The following is a 23,614-nucleotide window of genomic DNA, read 5'->3' as shown; positions in this document are numbered from 1 at the left end:
TATTTTTAAAAAACACAAGTAAAAACTCAAAAATATTTAGAAACTTTTTAATTAAATATAAAAACTGCCTCTCATATTTGGTGACCTACTTTCACTGCTAATAGAGCAGTTTAATTTCATTCTTTCCTTAGGGACTGCTTTTATCAACTTGGCAGATTTCATTAAATTTTTTGTCTTTTTTATTGGGAAATTAAAAATTCTAAAATAAAAGGATCAAGAAATTATCTTACCTTCAAGTGACTTTTTTTTACAAATCAAATTAACATGTTTATTTGAAAGTAATGGTCAATCATTTTTTATGAATGAAAGGCAAGCATAGTTATCTGTATAATGAGTAACATATAAGTATGTTAAAATTAGTGTTTATTCTGTTTGTTTCTTTGAAAATATTAAAGTATTGATAATAGCTAGAAAACAGTAATATTATTCCCATATTGCTATGATAAATTGTGTTTCTCCAGATGGAATATTTATAAACTATTTAGATAATGGATTTTAGTGAATTAATAATGCACAGGGATATAGCGAGTCATTAATGAGGGTCATTATTTTTGTGCAAAACGTAACCTTTCAGTAAATTACAAGAGAAAAAAAGGCCTTTTAAACTTATTGACGCTTATATAAAATTAATGAATATTAATTTAATGAAATAGGAATTATCAAATGTAAATTGCTTTTAAGCCACACCTTATGTATATTAGGGTATATAATGCATATTATTATACAGGCAGGTACACACTGATACTATGTATATAAAAAGGTGAATATATTCAGAAAGCTGACATAATTACATTTAATTTGCTTGGGCAAAAGTTTATCTATCCATTGTTTGTGGGATTATTCTTTCCAGATCACGTCCTATGGTAGTCTCCTTTCTCTTCTGAGGTCATGAAGGGAAGCTTTGAAACAAAATGTAAAATGAATGATTTAACTTGGGTAATATTTGAGTAAGAGTTCAAATATTAATGCAATAGCTTGGGACATAGTGGTAGAGTTGAACAACATGAAAAGTGAAAAATCCAAGTATGTGCCAAGATTTCTATGCAATTCTTCTAACAATGTTATTTGAATAAAAAGCAATGCTTATGAAAATTTATATATTGGGTAGAAGGAATAATGATAAAATGAATCTCATTAATAAATGTTTCTAATATAAATTTTGAGAACTGAAATACAAAATACTAGGTTGTATTTAAAATGATATGTTAAAAATTATATTTCAACGCTATAGAAAATTTACTAGAATTTATTTTGCAATCTATTATGAAGATAGTCATGATAGAACTAAAAGAGAACAAAAACCTAACCACTGAGTTAATTGCTAGGAAATGTGCCATTGTGTGACTTATTTTTTTAAATTTGAGAATTGATAATCAAATATCAATTTTGAAATGCCATGGGTCCATGATAAGAGAAAAATACTTAGAAAAAAAGTTTAGTATGAACTTTCCTTTTATTAATCCAGTTACAGATAACTTTCTAATATGCCTTCAAGAAAATGATTCCAGATGATACTTTCTATGACTGGCCTCTTTGATGATAATTATTTATAATTTTGATGGTTATTTAAATCAAGAATTGGCCTATATACTTAAATAGAAACTTTACAAAAGCTGCAGGGAACTTTATTAAAATCTTACCAGGTCTGTTTACATGCCACATCAAGAAAAGTCTTCCATGGGAAATCAACTACTTTTCATGACAAATTAGGATTGTTACATTATGTATTATTAGAAAAGTTTATATATTTGCTCCCTGTTCCCATCCCAGATAGATGATGATAATATTAAATAAAAATAACTTTACAAAGAGGTTAAAACTTGATATAAAGTAAAGAATCGACTATTGTTTGTTTAATCTCTTTTAGCAGTGGATAAAGTAATCTCTTTAGACACTTTTCTACATTTGAAGCTTTCTGAGGCAGAATGCACTGCTTATTCATCAGTACATAATATACTAAATCATTTTTCTATCCAAAAGTGTTTGTAATTTAGATTAACATTTATCTATAGAGTTATTTACACTGGAAATCAGTTTTCAAAATTAAAGTGAATAAAATTCAATCTTCATATATATACTACTTTTTTGGGGAGACTTTTATTGGAGTGGTAGGCACACTATATGAAATGTATTTCACTGAACGTAAGTCACTTAAGTACAAAAGGATACTATGTGATCGTTTAAAGCTCAAAAGTAAAACTTAGAGATGAGCACTGTATGCTTCCCTTTGAATATTAGGCAAATGATGGAGACAATAAACATTTAAATAATAGATTTTTCCCTTTTTAAAAATCAGTATGACTTGGCATCATTTTCATGTATAAACACTTATCCTCACATAATAACACATTGTGGTTGAAATATTAATAGAGAACTAAGCTGTCATATCACCTTTATAGTTATTTTTTAAAGAGAGTTTACATTTGCTTTTAATAGCATTTTATCATTCTAGACTAAATAATTGAATGCATTATACATTTTTGTAATTTAATAGCTTTCCTAATGGCTCGCCCCTACTTCCCCCCAACAGTTATAACTTTGCTATTTGCCTGGAGGTAGGAGAAACCTTAATTTCACTATTTTATAACCCACAACAGTTAACACTTGACCTAGGTCATTAACAGGATTATCAGCAAATTTGTTTAAGCTTTTACTGACAACCTGAATTGCTACGATAATATTTTGATTGTGCCGGAAAGAAACTTCTTGCAACCTTTCAAAATCTATCATGAAATTAATTCATTCTGAATCTATATCCTCCTAAAGACTAATATTGATAATAATAATTCAAGTGGGGAAATGTCCGCTTTGATACCCCATCTCCTCACTCTTATGTTTTATATATCACGCCATTCTTGTCCTTGTTATAAATGATCAATTAAAAACTCTTAAATAGTAAATATTCTTGCAATAACAATAGATTTATAAGTACAAACCAGCTTCATCGTAACTATGAACAGATTCAATTTTATACTTTCTTATTATTGGTGCTGTAGTTAATATGATTTTTCTACCCATTTCAAGATATAAAGTCAATTGAATATGTTTATAACTCAGAAGCAACTGGAACCATAAAAGGGAAACTACATATAACAAAACAACATTACCCCATGTAAGATTATGGTGCATTTTATATAAAGTTGTCTTTCCCATGAAACACTAGTAATTGGGAGCTACAATGAAAAGTACATAAAATGAATACAAACATTTTAAACAAAACGTTGTGTAGAATCCGAACTTAAAGGTATTTTTTTAACATTGTGTAGTAGATTTAGGGAGTTTCATGTGAAGATTTTTATTACTTGAATATAATTATGGTTTACTCTTTGCTTTTATAAACAATTTAGTAGTTTCACCTTGACTCATAAGAAACTTATTATCTTTAAAGAAAAGACTTAAGATTTTTTATCATATCTATATATTATCCACATTTTAATATTCAAATTTTGGTGTGTTCTTTAAGAGTCCTTCACTTTTAATAGTTTCTCAAAATAACTTTCTTTATGAAGATCCCTAAATGTCAAAATTGTCTCTGAAACTCTGGATTTTTCTGAAATAAAATATATACAATTTTTAAATATCAAATAATCAGTTACATATGCAAAGGATTTTTAGAGGCAAAACATATTTCCACAGTATATTTGATTTACTAACTTCAACACAAATGGAAACAGCAAGAACTGTTCTTGAGAGTTACATTCTCCAAGTCATAAAATCTTCAAGAAAATATTAATAAAACTTTCCACAAATCATAAAAACTCGATAAGTTCTTACAGACATTTACTTACTAGGAAATCTGTGATGTGGGTTACCTTTGATTTTAGTCATTCTCCAATGATTTTGTTTGGCATAAATACTAGATGGAAGGAGAAATATGTATTTCTTGGAAGAACACTGTTTTGCAAATCATTTTCTGTCAAGATCCTCAACTTTATTTTTTACACACTTGTCTTTAAAACTTCTAATAAATCTTGTTCTTTTAATTCCTGTTTGATAAAAGATTTAGAAAAATAGATGCAGGTGCCCCCTTTTTGATTCTGTTTTCAGAGATCTGGATTTTATCACCAGGGAGGGTCAGAGCAGAGCTTTTATCAAGTGCACAAGTAGCTTTCCACAGATTTTTCAAATAAAGGGATGACTGGTGGTGTAAAACATTCATTATATTATTCATCCAGGTATACTGAAAACCAGGCTTTGAAATTTATTTCTAAGAAATTTGAAAACCTTAATTCTTCTGTAATGACTTTAGAAATAAAAACATTCTTGGACGTTTATAAAATGCAAATGATTCCAAGACACAAATCAATCTAGGCGGACATCCCTCCTGGAAATCAGGGTGTGGGCACATGTGCACCCCTTGATTTCACTCTCTGTGTCTGTTACCAGCTCCCTAGAATCAGGTAGTTCTTGGAATCTGGCAGAAGTTTTCCTCTTGGAAAAGTCTGAAAGTCAGCAAGTTTTAGTTTGCCTCCTACCAGCTTTCTGTGAAATTAAAAAAATAAAAAAGGTGGTGGATTACAAAGAGAAAAAACGTCTTTGCAAGAGAATAGAAAATAAAAAGTCGATTAGAAAGATGGAGAGGTAGAGAAATGCAAAGATTCTAAAACCAATGATAATATTTGTCTTTTGCTTAAAAGAAAAATATTTACCACGTCAAACATCTGGCTAATCAATTTTTAGTAGATCTCTAAAAACCTGCGCACACACACAGACACGCACAAAAGGCTGTGTGTTTGGGGCGGGGGGCGGGTTTGGGGGGGCGTTGCGTGCTTTTGTTTCTCCTCTCAAGTGTACACACTTTTGATTTTTCCCCTGAAGAAAATATTTTGTCTAGGAAAGTTTTGAGAGTGTAAGCCAAACCCCTTTGGAAGCCTGGGCGTATGCATGTGGAGGATGGATGGAATCAAAACCAGTTCAGCAGTAAAGCCTCCAACTTGGAGTGATGTTATTAAACTGGAAGCCCTGAGTGGGGAACCCCCTCCCTTCCTTCATTTTAAACCATGTCCTGCTGTTCCAGTCAAAGCAGAGGGTGAAAATCCACATAATCCAAACCAACATGGTGAAGTCAGAATAATAGGCGAGGAATGAGGGGGGAAACAAGTGGCCGCACTGTACAAATAAACTGTTGTGAATAACCTTAGCCATGAACTGGGGTGGCCACAGGAGGTATGATGGCGCTTCTCTTCCTTCGCATCACACCTCCCACGTTTGATAATGCAATATTGATTAAATTCCAAAAGTGTGCCTTGAGAAATTTTAGCACGAAACAGAGCTTTACGGGGAATTCCAGGGGTATGGCAACTGAGGGATGAGCAGGCGCCCTCGCGGCCACCACACCCACCACCAGGGCATCTTAACCTCAAACTCTCCGCCGCCGCCAGGACCAGGCTCATAGGTGCGGCGCGAAAACGGAGTCTACCAACACTTCACTACTTTTCACTCCTTCAAGATCGGATCAGAAAAGCCCATCTCCGGGTCCACGTCCTCCAGCTCAGCTCAGCCCTCGGGGTTCGGTGGTTCTTTGTGCGCGAGCGTCTCGGCGCCCGGCGGCCAAAGCGCGCTGCCCGGGCGCTGCGAGCCAGCGCGGCCTCCCGCGGGCGGCGGGCGGCGAGCACGCGCGAAGCCCCTGCGGCGGCCGGCTTCTTGCCGGCGGCCGGCGCCGGGCTCTGTCAGCCCAGGCGGAGGCTGGAGCCAGGGGAGCGCGAGGGCGCCAAGTTCGGCGGAAACTAGCGCCGGGCGTAGGCGGGGCGGGCGAGAGGCAAACGTGCGCCCTCTGCCTGCGACCACGGAGCTGCCGGCGCCCGGAGAGGGGCGTTCTCCTCAGCACCTGGACTCTCCTTACCTGGGGAGACCGCGAGCGGCTCGGACGCGCCAGGCAAGTCCCGACTTTCACAACAAACTCTGACCCGAGGTCTCTGTCGCCCCCACCCTCAACTCCCCACCTCCCCCCATAGCTGGCAGTCTTTGCAGCTTGGCGTCCATAGTTGGCGCGGTCTGTCCTCCTAAGTTCCGGCCCCGCGAGGTGACAGGTGCAGGAGGGGGACAGGGTTCTCCAGGGTTCACAGAACTCCCTGTAGAGTTGGGGAAGAGCCTCGTACCCGGCCCGCTCGGTTGGGACGAGCCTGAGACGTCCATTGTCCTGCTTGCTGCTGTGTTTCCCGACCCCTTTGCTATTTCTTGAATTTTCAAAAGATGTCTCTCTAGACGAAAATAAAGAACTTTTTTTTTTTTTTTTTCGTTAAGACCATCTACTGATGCCACCTGTTAGGTCCCTCGGGAGAGCTAAGGGGCATGTTCTACAAACCCACTCCCCACCCCGTGCACAATCGAAAGTTGTCTGTTTTCCCCAGAACCCCATATTTGATTGGCACCGTTTTTTAAATTAAAACAGGATTTTCCCTCTTCTGATTTTGGGAGTAAACCTGGAATGGGCCAGGAAGGGTTTCTGGGATCGGCATTACCGAGGTAGGTTTAGTAGTTGGATGATGCTGATGTTTGTGTGGTCATCAAAACTTTAGTGTTTTTCGTAACAGATAGAATTGTTGAATCCAGGGCATTCCAAGACTAAATATGGCTTCAGTGTCATGTCCAGTAATCACATAACAATTACACAGAGCTCCACTGGCTGGAAAGATTTTTCCCTTACATTGTCATTGAGTACTTACTGTACCTCATTTAATCTTAAAGCCCCCCTAAAGCAGGTATTATGACATCTCCCATTTTACAACTGAGGAAACTAAGTAAACTCATCATAATAAAGTAGTAACTGAGCCTGGCCCTCTCTTGTCTGTCTTCTGATTTTAACCTCATATGTTTTCTCCTGTACACAAATGCCTGTAAATTAAGGAGGTCTCCTATTCAGGAAAAGCACTAGCTTCTCAACCTCAATCCTACTGACTATACTAATGTGTCTTGTTGACTCGCAAGAAAAATCTTAGAAATAGTCAGAGTATTGGAGTGAAAAATCAGACTTCAAAGTACTTTCAAAAAAGTACTTCAAAGAGTACTTTGAATCTGCAGTGTTTACCCTCATAAGGTATGATTATCTGCATAGTTGGGGACTCACTAAGAATTAAAGAAAATTTGATGTGGACCGAGGAATAAAAGATGTGATCTGTGATGTGTTTTCTTCATACATTCTTACCTCTGTCTTCCTTTCCTTATACTCAGACACTCTTTTCCTCACCCTGGAAAGATTCTTGTCAAGAATTCCATACACAGAGATTGTGAGGCAATTATCAATATAACCTGGATGTGATTTTTTTTTTTTTAGTTTTATTTAATAAAAATGAAGTGTGAATTAACTATTGGAATTGTCATAAAGGTCAGTAATGGGTGGAAGTAGAACTTGGCCTAAAAAGTAGACTTTAATTTCTATGGAAACTTTCCCCTATTTAAAAGATAATTTATATATTATTTAAGATTAGAAAATAAATTATAAAGATTTATATCCTCTTTCATAAAAACACTTGTACTCTATTTAAGTGGAGGCATTGAGAAAAGGTTGCTAAAACAGGGTTTTGAAAGGTAGCAAATTGAGTTGGGGGCAATTATATTTTTCTTGTGGGTGTTTCAGCACATATGTTTTGCATTAATTGCTGCAATAAATTCTGTTAACCTGGCAAAGAGCAAAAATAGCATATTGATGACAATCAGCCTTTCAAATCAGAAAGCTGCTTTCAGTACCTTGCTTTCTTCTCTGCAACATGAGAAAAAAAGTTTTCAAACGGGTTATCATTTAGGTTCTCAATGAGTTTTCTAACCACTCAAGCTATTGGCACATTTTCCATGAGCAAAAGCGAAGGCTTAGCAACAAACTTTTGTTTTCTCACTTCTGATGGATTAGAGTCAACAACTGTTTTCCCTACTATTTAATGTTCTATTTCATATATGATTTTGCAGAACTCTCTCAAATCAAGAAAATGTAGTGTGACTTCAGAGTCTCCAAACTGAGTTGCCTCTTGTTTTAAAACAAAAATTCTTGACAGATTACCCAGTGGGGCCTGGAGCAAGGGGAGAAGCCTGGGTTAATTTTATTGCTGATAAGTCTATTTAATCAATATGAAAATAGTTTCATCTTGAATTTTCTGTATATTCACTAAGGGGAGGTTAATTTATCATTTTTAAAATAATAAAGGTAGATCAATAAACTCTGCAGGTCCAGTAAAAAAATAACACCCATCCCCCCCACCCCCGCCCCCTCCCTTGATAAAAAATGAGACTTTAAAATTTATTTTTTGCCAGTGATAAAGTTAGTTGGTTTCTAATCAGTATGAAATTTAGGCATTCCCTATCTATCTCAGGATGAGTACGGGAAACAGAGAACAGCTTGTTAGTAGTTAACATATGCTTTATTTCTTGATTTTCAAACATAATTTAGCAATAAAGAAAATTCTATAGATTTTAGAAAGATACTTTTTTATTGCATATGATAACAATCTTCACACTGAGAAGTTAGGCTGGGAAGCTGATTTCCAATCGCTTCCTTGTAGATTGTCTAAATAATCCTCTGGCTAAGCAGAACAACACTCTGAGGAAAAGTCTATGTGCAACACTGTGTGTGAGTGTGTGTATGTATGTGTGTGTATGTGCATGTGTGTGACCAACAGTATTGTCCCCTTACGTAACTGAACCATTCCCTTTAAATTTTCCTTTCCAAAGGTGATCCTTTGGAAACTCAAGTTTTACTACCCTAGCCCTAGTGAAAACATTAGAACTCTACATTTAATTTCAAAGGCATAAATTTAAAAAACATTAAAATGAATTAAGAAAACTGTTAAGAAAAAAATTAACTCATCTTTCATACTGCAATAATTTGGTTTATTTACCAAACAGTGCACACCTGAGAATTAGTTACTGGATTTTGGAAAAGAAGGTTATCGGCATGTTGAAAGGCCTTGAAGATAACAGCTTAGTTGGGACACGTGACTACAAAATGAATACTTACATAAAAAAACGTTTAACATAGACGTGAAAGTCATAAAAATTGCAATATGAATCTTTACAGAAGATTAGCTGCCTAAAGCTGAGTCCCTGGAATATAAGGAAGATTTTTTTAAAAAGATAAAGTTAATAATAACAACAATAAATTAGTAAAAACAAAGAGAGAAGACTAAATGATTTGCCTAATTTCATGTGATAGGGATAATTATAACCCAGATTTTTTTTACTGCATATATCTAGAAAACTTTATAAATAATTTGAATGAATGCATAATAAATACATATACAAGTAAAAAGCACTTTTGAAAGAACCAAACATTCAGAAAGAGCTATTTTAATAAGCACATATCTAAGCTCAGTGTAAATTCTGTGTGAACATATACATTCACACACATGTGTGTATTGGAAATGCACATGATTGAATATCAAAAAAGACCATCCCCAAACAGAAGCTTCTATAGGTGCTATTCATATTATGACTACACTACCAAGAAAAAACACTGAGATTTGTCTGAATTCTTCACTCTCTTGCAGTGATAAATGGAGTTTCCTGACCACCACAGCACTAATTGTTTGATACTTTCCATTGACACTATGCTCCTAATATGAAAAGTAAAGGGCTAGAGTTTTGAATTAAACTGATAGGCATGTGTCACTTCACTGGATCCTATGTGGGCCTTTATAAAGACCTTTATACATTGTGGGCCTTTATACATTGAAGAGTTTGTTTATATGTGTGTGTGTGTGTATGTCTGTAGAAAACAGTCATGGTGTATGACAAAGTCTAGATGTAGATATCCTCTAGAATATGATGAAGTCAAAGCTATATCCTGATTTTAATTTTCCAGAAATTTAAACCAATTTATTCTGCATTGGGCTTCTTTTAAAATTAAAAAAAAGTTTTGTGATATAAAAATGTCCAAGGAATGTCTTTATTTTTTTTATTTTTTAACATCTTTTTTGGAGTATAATTGCTTTACAATGGTGTGTTAGTTTCTGCTTTATAACAAAGTGAATCAGTTATACATATACATATGTTCCCATATCTCTTCCCTCTTGCGTCTCCCTCGCTCCCACCCTCCCTATCCCATCCCTCTAGGTGGTCACAAAGCACCGAGCTGACCTCCCTGTGCTATGCGGCTGCTTCCCACTAGCTATCTATTTTATGTTTGGTAGTGTATATATGTCCATGCCACTCTCTCACTTTGTCACAGCTTACCCTTCCCCCTCCCCATATCCTCAAGTCCATTCTCTAGTAGGTCTGTGTCTTTATTCCCATCTTGCCCCTAGGTTCTTCATGACCTTTTTTTTTTTTTTCTTAGATTCCGTATATATGTGTTAGCATACGGTATATGTTTTTCTCTTTCTGACTTACTACACTCTGTATGACAGACTCTAGGTCCATCCACCTCACTACAAATGACTCAATTTCGTTTCTTTTTGTGGCTGAGTAATATTCCACTGTATATATGTGCCATATCTTCTTTATCCATTCATCTCTTGATGGACACTTAGGTTGCTTCCATGTCCTGGCTATTGTAAATAGAGCTGCAATGAATATTGTGGTACATGTCTCTTTTTGAATTATGGTTTTCTCAGGGTATATGCCCAGTAGTGGGATTGCTGGGTCATATGGTAGTTCTATTTTTAGTTTTTTAAGGAACCTCCATACTGTTCTCCATAGTGGCTGTATCAATTTACATTCCCACCAACAGTGCAAGAGTGTTCTCTTTTCTCCATACCCTCTCCAGCATTTATTGTTTGTAGATTTTTTATGATGGCCATTCTGAGTGGTGTGAGATGATATCTCATTGTAGTTTTGATTTGCATTTCTCTAATGATTAATGATGTTGAGCATTCTTTCATGTGTTTGTTGGCAATCTGTATATCTTCCAAATAATGTTTTTAAATTGAAATTTAATTTCATCACTACACTTTTTGTTCCCTATGTTAAAATTTGAATCCTTATATCCAACGGACTTCCAAGCACATTTTTATTTTGAAAATAACTACTATATTAGAATTGCTTTGTAGGCCATCTTCTACATTCTATTCCATTTTCATAGCCATTGTTCAAACCCTGACTAAACAGATAGCTTACATTTAGTAGTCAAAGGTTAATAATCAAGCAATATAATAAAGAGTATATACCAAGACAGCCTGAATTTATGGTGTGAAGGCAAAATATATGTGCTAATGCTTGAGCACCTATTTGCCCTAATGATTATTTATATAATTTCAAATTGAAGGATATATTTTCATTTTTCACTTTTTAATCTGTCAAAAAAGTACTCTCAAAGTAGAAATAAACAAATTTTTCTGTTCTAGAACACTTTAAAAAGCTAAAATGTGTTGAAAAAGTACAATGTTTACATAATCATTAATGTTCTACTTTTAGTACCTTACATTTTGGGAAACACATTTCACTTGTCTAAATGATTCATAATATAGGTTGACAGTGCACAGAAGCAAAGAGGCCTGCTATTCTAGGGACCATTATCAAAGCTGAGGTTGTTAATGTAGTAAAACCTCATTGACAGTAGAACATCCCCACTCATTTATTTGAAAGAATTATTTTGTTATAAGAACACATTCCCAAGGGATATTTTAATAGCTGTTTCCTCCATAAGAGTATTAATATCAGAGTGACCTTTAGATTTCTCAGATTAAAAAGAAAAAAATAGAAAATTTTAACACTTTAGAAACAACACAGAGTTAACATTTACTAAAGTACCCAAGTTTCAAGTGGAATTTTGGTCTGTGTTTCTGTTATTTCCTTGAGCTGCTCTAGTCATGAGAACACAAGACATCTTACTGTAAGACTATGTTTTGATTCTAACGACTTCTTCCTGCTGTTGGCAAAGATTGAGATGCGGCAGCTAATTACAATTTCTTCTTTAATTAGGACCTGCCTGTATAGAAGTTAATCTAAAATTATTGCCCAGGAAGAAAAGCTAATAAGAAAAAGTTGATAGTATACCACCTTGTCCAGAAATCTGCTTATATCCCATAAATAAGCCATTGATACCATGCAACAAGAGGGTTTTCACAGAAATGTCTAGCACTACACATTTTTAAAAATTTTTACATAATTATTTTACTTGGTTATTTGATTGAGAAATTATCATAAATTTATACTTCTATGACACAAAATGCCTGTAAAATTTAACATAGATTACAGGAAGTTTTATCTACCCACAATTAATAGATTATAGTTGACTTCATTTATAGTTTAAAACATTTTTATAATTTTTAGTCTGTGAAATACAATACTAATGATCTATTACAAAGATGTTTTAATTATGTTTAGTTAGAAATAAACATAAACAGGAAGTCTATAGGAGCTGTTAACTAAAAATATATAATCCTAGTAGATAAAAGTTATGTTGAAATAGATAAGTACATTAATAAAACAGTCTTCTCTATATTTCTTCTGTGTGGCATAGCTGGGTGTGTACAGTAAAAATGAAAAGCTGAGCTTTGATGGACTCCTGTCAGAAAATACATCTTGATTTCTTGATTCCATGTTATTCCAGAGTACCATACAGAGAATTACAACACTGACATCAAAATGTATTACTTCCTGTATGATTTTCTTCTATTTGCGACATTTAAGTATAACTTCGGAGCAGATTAAAGGTCTCTTCTGCTATCTGTAACCTAGAGCAAAGCTACTCTTTTCATCATAACAGAAAGTGATGAAAATGATAAAGATAAATAGTGTACAAGAAATGTGGCTGGGACAATTACAGTGATGGCACAAACAGGAAAGGAAATGTCATTATTTTTTAGTAAAAACAAGACATAATCAAAGGATGGGTTTGTTTTCTGCTGTAGTGGTTTCATAGTTATTTGCACTTGGTTATAAAAGCACCTTATAGCTGAAGGTTTTACAAGAAAACATGTCTATTATTACAAGTCTGATATTCTTTAGCCATTAAACCCTACTGTTCACCTTGACATTTCTAAATGTTTTCTTAAATGCAGCTATAGCATTACCACAAAGCATAGATGTTATTAAATAATTGAAACAATCTTCCACTTCAGTAAGAAATTGTGGCATTTAATTTTAAAAATTATTTTAGTACTCTCTGTATATTTGCAACACTTAATCTAAAAGATGTGAATATTTGTTTAACTCTTAGTCTTTCTAAGTGGACAGATAGCCACTATGAATCAGAATTTTGAAATGCTCTTGAAAAATCTTGTTGTATTAATTATTCTTTAAATGTAAAACTCCAGAAATTTATACCTAAAGTTTTTAATCTGTCCTTACTAAATGAGAACATTTTTTGCAAAATCTTATTTTAATGACTGAGTCCTTTAAAAATTTTTAATGAATTCTTATTAGTAAGAAGGGAAGGTGGTATATAAATTCTTGGTGCAGATAATTCTTTATGACATTGTCAGTGCCAGTGAACAAAGGAGTAGACATTTGATTGTCTCTTCATTATCATAGAGGGTAAGAAGGGAAGAGAGAACAAGACTCCTGAGCATCTTAAATCCATAATTCGGCCAAGTGGGAAAAGTGACAGTAAAGATCAGTGGCAAGGGTTCCTTCTTTCCAGAAGCACTTACAACCAATATGAGCTAGTTTACCCTACACTTTGTTCTTATTCCTTTACTTCATTCTACGCCTTCTAATTCTCATCAGACACCACACATCATTTTGACCAGCAAATCTCGTGTTAGTGCCCACCTGAAAGCCAATTCAAGGAGACTGAGTGAGGATTCCCTTACTGTTTTCATGAATGTAAACCCCTTCACCTATTTATACATTTTTTTCTATTTAAAAGCAGTGAGACTAGACAGAGTAAAGCATGTGAAAGACATCCAGAACCATATCCATCCAGACTTCCCACAATGATTTCTTTTGCCAAAAACTCCTATTTATATCTCAAGTGGAATTCTAACACTTCAAAATGTGTCCAATTTAAATCACTTTTAGAAGTTAATATATGCTACATAGCTCTTTGAATAGAAAATATTCTGAAATTAATGAAATGACATATTTTCTGTTACAAACCAAAAATATTTGGAAATCAACCATTAGAATATGAAATCTGGTAAGAGACCATTTATATCTTTGGCAAATAACCTAGCATGAGGCAGTCATTAAAGAATTAGTCTATTTATATATTCCCACCTACCCTTAAGAATAATTTCCTAATATTTTTGTTAAAATTCATAATTGTAAACTCAAAAATTTTAGCAATTAAAATAAATATTCCATGTTACAAAGTGTCATTAAAACTCAGACTACAATATATTTGTACATCACAATTCTATCTGCCCTGGCATTTGAATAGTGGCACCACTTAAAGGCTATGATCAGGTCTGCATCGTTTTTGGGAGAGGAAAGCATTAGTAACTAATGTTCTTGCCTGTATCAGTGTGGGGTTTAAGACATTGCATTGCAAGGTTAGATTTAGTCAATGTATCCAGAGACATCACTCACAGCAGGTTGACTTTCAAATTCCATTAACTTTTCTCTTCTTCTTATCTCAATTATGCTGCACTCAAGATTGCTATACAACAGATCACAGGAGCCTTGAGGTTTATATCCTGGCAAATTCCAGTCTAGCAAACATTGACTTTAAGTGGCTAGAATTCTTAGACTGTGTTGTTCTTATTTGGCTACAAACAAAAACACTTTATAAACCCCAAATAGGTGCTTTTAAAAAGTGTCTTGATGTCACTTTTCTTCTCTATTAGGCCATATATTGATGGTTGATTTTCAATACCATTCAGAAGAATTGTATTGGAACTGTTGTTAGATAATATTTTAAGTTTACAAGAACATTGAATCTGTATAGCATGTAATAACCTCAGGTGGCTTTAACTAAATTTATATTATTTGATCATCACGGCAACATTGTGAGATAACCAGTGCAGACCTAATTATGTTTGATAGACAAGAGGATCAGAATCATGAGTAATGCTGCTAATTGTGTGTTCCCTCATTCATGCTAAACGGAGTGCACTAAAAATTCAATTTCTGAGTAAATGAAATAAAGGTAATCTTTTATACCAATTTTAATTGACAGTGCAATACAATTCTTTTTGGTTTAGCTTTTCTCCTTTGAGTTGAAACCAAATGCTGATGTGATAAAGCCAGTCCTTTTCCCCCATCATTATCATCAGAGAAAACTTAAGGGTATAGTTCTTTAGTTAACAACCTACATTCCAATGAGTAATTTACTAAGTGGAGAAAATATTTATATCTTCCTTGCCTCAAACACTTTTTTCCTCTGGTTATTAATACTGAAATTAAATCAACCATTCATCTTAGCAGGTGGAATAACATATATTCATCATTTAGTACATATTCAATTATTACATACACACAAAAACATTGAATCATTTAAGCCCCTGAAGGTATTACAAATGTGATCCAATGATTTATGAATACTGGCCCTGTAAATTCTATGATGCAAATCCTGTGTAAAACTCAGAGAAATCAACTGCTGACTGTGATAGAACCAACAACTGAACTAGGTATGTCTTTATCAGAATAAATGTTGGTAACATACTTTAAAGGTGAGGATGTATTCTCATATTTTCAAAAATTCTCTAACATTATATAATCTGAAATGTTATCCGTGACATTAATTGGTAGAAGTTTTTTAAAAAATCATTTTCCAGAGATAATTTCAATATAATTAAGCATACTGTTAACTTCCAAACTGATATCCTGGGAAATAATTCCATTATGGAAATTACACTATGTAATCCATGCAGCAACTATCTTCTTCTTTTATCTAAATATAATTACGTCTCACTGGGATTAATTTATTGTGAGGGGGAAAAAAGTTTAATCATTAAGGAATTCCAGTGTAATAGGTTAATTTTATGTGGTTTTTTCCTCTGAGAACTTTATCTTTTTTATCTTAATGATTAGGAATTTTTCTTATACTCACCTAGTATATTTATCATCTAACTAGCTAACCAAATATCTTCTTTTAAAAAGCAGTGCTTGAAAATTTAGAATTCTAACATCAATCAAATATAATTCTTTTTCTTAACATTTATATAATTAATGTTTCCTTTGTAAGAAAATAATTGGGATGATTAAAGAAAGGGTGGTGCTTTTCATGCATCAGGAAGCCCTTTATTGACAACACATGGTCATGTTGTGCTTTGCATGTATTAACATTATGTTTTGATTTGTGAATATATGGAACCCTTCAAAATGACTGTCTGTTATTATATTTCTTGATTCACCTGCTCTGGTTCATGTTAATAATACCTGCATATTTTATGTAAACTTCTTCTACATCTTCCATTAATCAATCATGGGGTTGTTTTCTAACTTAGAAGAAGGATGTGGGAAAACTATAGTTTCCATTATTTAACAGATTGACAATCAACATGAGCCCTTTGTTATTAATTAAAGTATCTTTTTATATTTTACTTTCTAGTCCATTTCAAATTAATACTCTCTGGGTTGAAAATAAATCATTTGCCCTTCTCTTTTAATAATATATTCAAAATGCAGCCACATTCTTATTATATTTTATTATTCATCAGACTTTTTAATAACTAGCACAAAATTCTGAGTGAAATCATTAAAGTCTTTGGGTAACAATATCCTTTTTAAAGAAGTAAAGCTTTACAAAGCGCTATTATAATACATATTTTTGCTTTGGCTTCTCCTCAAATTGATAGCTAAGCATTTTGTTCATTACATAAGTATACAATTTATACAGTATTTACTACAGTATGTTTGGTTTTGGCCAGGGACAATATGAAGATGCCATATCAAAATATGTACAAAAAAAAATACGATTCATTATGGAAGCATACTTAACTAATTTATAGTGAAATCATGTCAATTTATTAAATTTAATGGTCTTTGCAATTATCTTGATTTCATGTTAGCATTAATGTTTCCTATTTTGTATTTTTATAGTGTCCTCTTTAAACCTGTAATTATTCTGTCAATATATTAAATATACTATATATATATATATATATATATATAAACAAACATAAACAGTTTAAAAAGTCACAGAAACTTTTGATCCCTTAACTTTCCCTGTGGTTGCTTTTCTTTGTAATTCCCTTCTTCTACTCATCATACATGTATAATGAGAATGAACAGTGTTGTGTTTTTTGAACACATTGATATTATTATATCAGCAACAACAGACAACATTAACTTGACAGAGGTAAATAGAATTCATTCCTTTCAACTGTTTTTGTGTATCTGTGTTTTCTTTTAGTCGATCTACTGGATTCAAAAACAATTCAGGGGGAGCTGGGCTGGATCTCCTACCCATCACATGGGGTGAGTTTGGTAAACTATTGAAAGAAACATGATTCTTCTGTCCATTGCCTCTCTTAGAGAGCAGGAGGAATTATTGGGAACAGGAATTCCTGTACTTCTGATGACAAGTTATGCTTATCAGTATATTCAATACATGGACTAACACAGCTTAGTATTTGTGTCCAATGGAACTATTGAGAGTTTTGAAGTATTTTTTCCCCTTCTGAATTTATCAATTGCTTGAATGAACTAACTAAACAGTTTAATTATTACTACCATCATACAGATGATCTAAGCGTGATCACCTAACATTTTTTTTGTGATGTGGTCAAAATAGGTGAGTTGAGGAGAGACTCTAAATTTTAAGTAATGTAGAAAGTGTGTATTTGGAGATGGTTGCCTCCAGGGTTGTAGCCTTAAAATCAACTGTGGTGACAGTTCCACATAGGGTAGGTATTTGTGAACAGTATAAGCCTGTGTTGCCTTAATTTCTTTGCTTGAAGTGTCTTCAGCTTGTCTAGATCAGTTTAAAACCGGGCATTTTATTTAGGAAAATATGGCTGCCTTTAAATTCTAAGCACTGTATATACCTTTAATCTTTTGTCAAGCCAGACACAGATTACTAAGGTGTATGGCATTTTGGGACCCGAATATTTATGATGAGCCTTTGCGTGAGAAAATTTTCTTTCTCTTTTTTCAGAAAAAAAGAGGGTCGTACATTTGGAAAATTTTTGTTCCAACAAAATTGTACAAAAAATGCCTAAACATATCTGTTTTGTTTCCAAGGATAGCCTGTGGAAAATGCAAAGTGCTATTTAGGAATATTTGTGATAGGAGTAGATGTGTATATTCCTTTTTCTTCTAGGCCAGCCTCTTTTCAAAGAGGTTATAATTACTTTGACTTAGCATTGGTGTTCAGTCTTTAGATTTTGTGCCTAAACATACTAATTTTTACTACCAGCTTCTTCTTCACTGACGGATGTTTTGCATCAGGAATACTTCATCTATCTGTCATCTTTGTATCTGCTTCTCTTCCTGGTGCACCTTGACACTGACATGATGCCAAAACCTATCACATAATCAGGCCTTGTTTAGTTGCTTAGAAGGGGAGAGTATGAAGTAAGCCAAGGTTTGGTTTTCCCATAGGTTTAAAAGGAATCAAATGGTTAGGGTAAAACCACATCCTGGGTAGTCATAACGAATGAGTTGAAACTCAGGATTGAGCTGGAAAACTCATTTAAAACTCATCATCCAAAACTCAAACCTAACTTTAATTTTGATTTTAGAAATTTGAGTCTTTCATTACTCCATTAAATAACATATCATAGAAACTTGCTACCTAAGGAGATATGAAAAGCAAAAACCATACTGATACTTTACTTATATATATAATATAAACAATAAGTTAACTTGTATATCAAAGCAGCAGTCTACCTCTTATTTTCCTTTAAAGAAGGTATAAAGAAAACATGTTGGGCTTCCCTGGTGGCACAGTGGTTGAGAGTCTGCCTGCTGATGCAGGGGAAACAGGTTCGTGCCTTGGTCCGCGAAGATCCCACATGCCGCGGAGCGGCTGCGCCCGTGAGCCATGGCCGCTGAGCCTGCGCGTCCGGTGCCTGTGCTCCGCAGCGGGAGAGGCCACAACAGTGAGAGGCCCGCTTACAGCAAAAAAAAAAAAAAAAAAGAAAAAAAAAAGAAAACATCTTTCTCTATGTTGAGAATTTGGGGAAATGAATTCATTTACCTTGTTAATCTCATAGATTTTATCATGAACAAAGTTCACACTTTTACTTCCAGAGAAATGTTGGGTGGGGAGGGATGTTCTAGAACCTTGCCACACACAGTGTGCACATGCACCAACCAGCAGAGTCAAAACTTGGGAGATTCTTAGAAATACAGCCTGTCAGGCCCCACTCCAGATGAATCAGAATCTGCATCTTAACACGGTCCTAGGTGATTCCCAAGCACATTAAAATTAAGAAACACTCCTCAGGGTAACTGGCCTCTTGACTTTTCTCATCTCTTGCCCAGTTTCCTACCTCCTTTCTCCCAGGAATCGCTTATGGTTTTCTCATGAACAGTTTTCAGTCTCTCCTTTAGCCTCAGAAAGCTGACCTCAGGCGCTCCAGCCTCCTCTTCATTGCTTTCCTGGTTGGTCTTCTTGCAGCTGTTACTTCACTATTTCAGATGCATTAAATGGCCTAAAACAGCTAGTCAGGTTCTCCAAGCTTATCATTAAAACCAGCAGGGAGGAAAAAAAAAAAAATCTCCTCAACAGATCATGATGTTTATAGTAACTTAAGCTCCAAATGATTAAAATAAAAGAAAAACCAAGTATGTGAATTATTGTCCTGGGGTTATTTGTAGTACATTTTTCCTTTAAATCTTCCCCCTGTATTATGTTAACCATAATGTCCATGAGGAAATAAGTAGCACTAATCTAGAAAATGTGACATTAATGTTCATTTCGTTTTGAGAAACTGATGATATTCTTGAGTGAAAGCTCAATTCTTGAGTCAATTTAAGTTTGAGATTTAACATCTTTGTTTGTATGATTGTTTGTGCCTTTAGATTCAATCAATCATTTTTATTGCCTGATCATTGTCATTTTCAATTTGACAAGGATACAGGAATTTTGTGTTTGTTTTGGTTTTAAAGGGAATAGATAGTTAAATCAGTAGTGATATCTATGATGTAAGCTTTTCCATAAAAAAATGAAGTGATAGCTGGAAACAACTTTGAACTAGTCATTGTTTTAATTAATTAACCCCAATAAGTAAAAGTGCATCTCTTTGCAGGTTAACTAAAATATAAATATAAACCTTGGAGGAAAAAATTATAACGGTGTCAGACCATACTGAATTACTGAAATATCCCACTCTCTTCTTCTTTTCTTTCTTTCTTTTCTTTTCTTTTTTTTTTTTTTTTTGGTGAGAACATTTAAGTCCTACTCTCTTAGCAAATTTCAATTTTATGATATAGTGTTATCAGCTATAGTCACCATGTTATACATTAGATCCTCAGGCCTTATTCATTGTATAACTGAAAGTTTGTACCTTTTTACCAACCTCTCCCTATATACCCCACCCTCACCACTTTTCTACTCTGTTTCTATGGAATTTTTTTTTTTTTAAGATTCCACATAAGAGTGATACCATGCAATATTTGTTTTTCTCTGTCTGGCTTATTTCACTTAGTGTAATGCCCTCAAGCTCCATCCGTGTTGTCACAAACGGCATGGAAAATCCTGCACTTTTGATTTAGGGCAGTGGTTCTCCATGTGACGAGGGGTAGATAAGGCGGGAGGCAATTCTGATTTTGCCCCATGGGGATATTTGTATGGAGATATGCTGGTTGTCACAACTGGGAAGGCAGGACACTACTGGCATCTAATGTGGAAGACCAGGCACCCTGCTAGCCACTGTACAAAAATCAGGGCAACAAAGAATGATCTGGTTCAAAATGACAGCATCCAGGTTGAGAAACCCTTGCTTAGAGTTTGGATAATGAAGCTCTCCACCAGGAGCTATGGTCACTCCACCAGGAACTGGGATTGCCAGCAACTTCTTTAAGTCCCAACGATACTCCCATTCGAAGCTCAAAATTCCAAACCTTTTGAAATATAAATTTTAAGAAATAAGCCAATAATTCATTCCAAATTTGAAATGAATCTTTCATGGAATGATTATATCACATGAGCCATATAAAATTAATATATTTTAGGGAAAATTGTCAAGAGTGACCCATTCCTTCATGTATATGTTCTTCTATTTCTATTTACCCTCTTCCCCAGAGATATATTCATTCATAAAACATTACAATTAACCTATGTGATTTTCTTGGGAGGATTACTTCTATCTCTATTTTCAAATGGTGCTTCAAATCTTAGAGGAAACCTGGCAGAAAAGTATGGTACTATACTATTAGGCATGGGACAAATTCCCCAAATAAGTATCTGTGATGAAGTTTAATGAAATTTTGGTTTTCTCTAAATGAATTTCATGAAAATAATACTCAAACTTGTAAACTGAAATTATCAAGGGGGTCATGAACAGCAGTTCATTTTTCAGTAGAAGAGTTTTATTTGACATGGATATTTTCTGGTACTAAGTTTGTTCACTTTAGTAAATTAGACAAGCAATTAACCTTCTCTGGCCTTGTAAACTATGAATTATAATTTTTGAATTCTGGGCTTAATTATCTTCAGAAATTTTAGTAAATAATTCAATAGTTTGAATATTCTTTGATTTAGAGGACAATCAACATATATCAAAGCCCATATATGTTGCTGGATTACAATCTAGAAAGAATCCTTGGTTTACACATGACTAGTACTTAAATTGATTGATTGACTGACAGTGTCTTAGTCTATGTATCACTCCAGAGGAGGGATTAAAGGGAGGGAGGCTACATAGTTTTCACTTAAGATAGTATTAAGATGATGGTCAAGCAGTACAAAGGAATCAAGAACCTGGACTCAAAGAAACTCAAGTAAGGAGAAGAGAATGAAGAGAGGGTGGGGGGGGGGGCGGGTATAGAGAAAGAATAGTATGAAATGAGAAGTCTCAAAATCAACAGTTGTAGATTGTTTTTAAAATTTTATACCACCCCCCTCTTTTCAATTCTTTTAGATTTTTTCCCTAAAGGTTTCCTTAGCTATTTATTGGTGTCTTAACAGTGATAATGTACTTAAATAAAAAGCACTCTTCTGGCAAATAGATGACCTATTGGTTGCTCATTGAGTATCTGTACCCTGACTTTTCCTTGCTGATGGAACACTGAAATTATTCAGGTTTTCACCTTCCCATGTGTTCCTGGAAAATGACCCCTCTTGCCACTTTGCAGGGTGAATATTGATTTATCTGAGAGCAAATCATGATAATTACAGTCGTTTTGCCAGTGATTGGTTTAGGCAACTGTAAGTGAAGCCATTAAGACTGGAACAGAATTCCAATGACTTCTGGGAAAGGTTTCCTTCCAATAAAAAGAGATAGGAAGAGGCCAGGTGTTTTGTGCCTCTGAGTTTGCCCTGTGATGGCCCAATGTCCAGTCTGGAGCACCTGAACTCCCTTAATGGCCAGAAAGGTGGAACCCAGAGAGCATTAGAGAGATCAGCCTGGAACCCCGGCATCTTAGAACCACTGAGTTACATGGAAAAATACGTGTTCCCTGTTAAATCCATTCTGTTTGTATTTCTCATACTTTCCAGTTAAAGGCCTCCTGATAGAATCCAATGTTTTATCTTCTGGTCAAATACCTTAATTTCTAAATTGAGGCTATGGCAATGCATAATTCTATCCTACAATGTTATTTGTATTTTCCCAAGTTATCTTTTTTGTGCTTTAGTGTGAAGTCAAAGAAAACAGGCAGAATAGTAAAATAGAATAGCACATCGTGTAGAATTGGCACATCTGCATTTGAATTCTGGCTCTGTCATTTATTGCACTATGATCTAATACAGGCCTATTAACCTTCATTAATATTTATCCTCACTTTTAAGCAAGGGGTAACAGTAATTTCTATGTCATAGCACTTTATAGTGAATGACACTTGAACAAATGAGATGTTGCTATATATCTATCTATGAATAAGTGTATATATACTAATGTATGTAAAAGAGATATACAAATATCATTTCTTAATCTTAGATAAATTTTACGGTTTTCCCATTCTAATCCAAAACCTTTTGGTAAATTCATTCATATGTCTGCTTAAATCTCAGTCGAAACTTGATGTCTAGGAGTTGAATTTTGGGGAAAGAAAATTGATAGTATTGCCTGAGGTGCCAGAAAACACCTCTTCTCAATTAAGGGCCAAAAATATTGCCTTTGACAACACATGATTGTTATTTCATTGAATCTGCACAGATAAAAGTTCACATATAATCTTGAACTACATTTTGAATTGAAAGAATCAAAGTAAGGTAAATTGGGTGTCCAATTTATTTTAAATTTTAAATAATTTTTAGGATTTTTAGAATTTCCTCAAAATACTAATATTTTTCTTCAGAGGGACCTTCTATTTCTCATATGCTACCCTTCTGGAACCCCCCAGACTAGGACAGAACACCTTTTAAGCTCATCTGCCTTGTTCTTTGTTGTACCTCTATAGCTTGTAACTATACATTACTGCAGTGATTTCATTGATATTTATTTCAGCCTGGAAACTGAAAGCTCTTTGAGACCAATTCCCATTTCATGAAATTCTCCTTTTTATTCTCCTTATTTAAAGTTCATGGATTAGTTGTCCATAAATTAACATTACCTGAATAAATGCATAATAAAAGCTTTCCAAAACAAGAAAGGATAACTAAACTAATACTGATTTCGCATTTGTTGAGAAAATTTGATGATTTCTAGTCTGTTATTTTAAATGGTGTCTGGTAATGACTTTGCTCTCTTTT

At 34.4% G+C, this 23,614-nt stretch overlaps 1 protein-coding gene across 2 annotated transcripts in view; it reads left to right on the top strand.

Annotated features, from left to right (window-relative positions):
- Positions 1-23,614, top strand: part of EPHA3 (EPH receptor A3) — a gene marked incomplete at both ends in the record, with an annotated part of 370,237 nt that overhangs the window by 1,282 nt on the left and 345,341 nt on the right. For both annotated transcript variants that reach the window (XM_079704896.1, XM_079704895.1), the window contains one exon: positions 17,168-17,232. In XM_079704896.1, coding sequence (XP_079561022.1) covers positions 17,168-17,232 — 65 coding nt within the window. The remainder of the gene's footprint in view (positions 1-17,167; positions 17,233-23,614) is intronic.

Source organism: Hyperoodon ampullatus (assembly GCF_949752795.1).
Source record: "Hyperoodon ampullatus genome assembly, chromosome: 5".
Taxonomy (NCBI): domain Eukaryota; kingdom Metazoa; phylum Chordata; class Mammalia; order Artiodactyla; family Ziphiidae; genus Hyperoodon; species Hyperoodon ampullatus.
The sequence above is the reverse complement of the archived record's forward strand: the minus strand, read 5'-3'. Positions and strand labels throughout refer to the sequence as shown.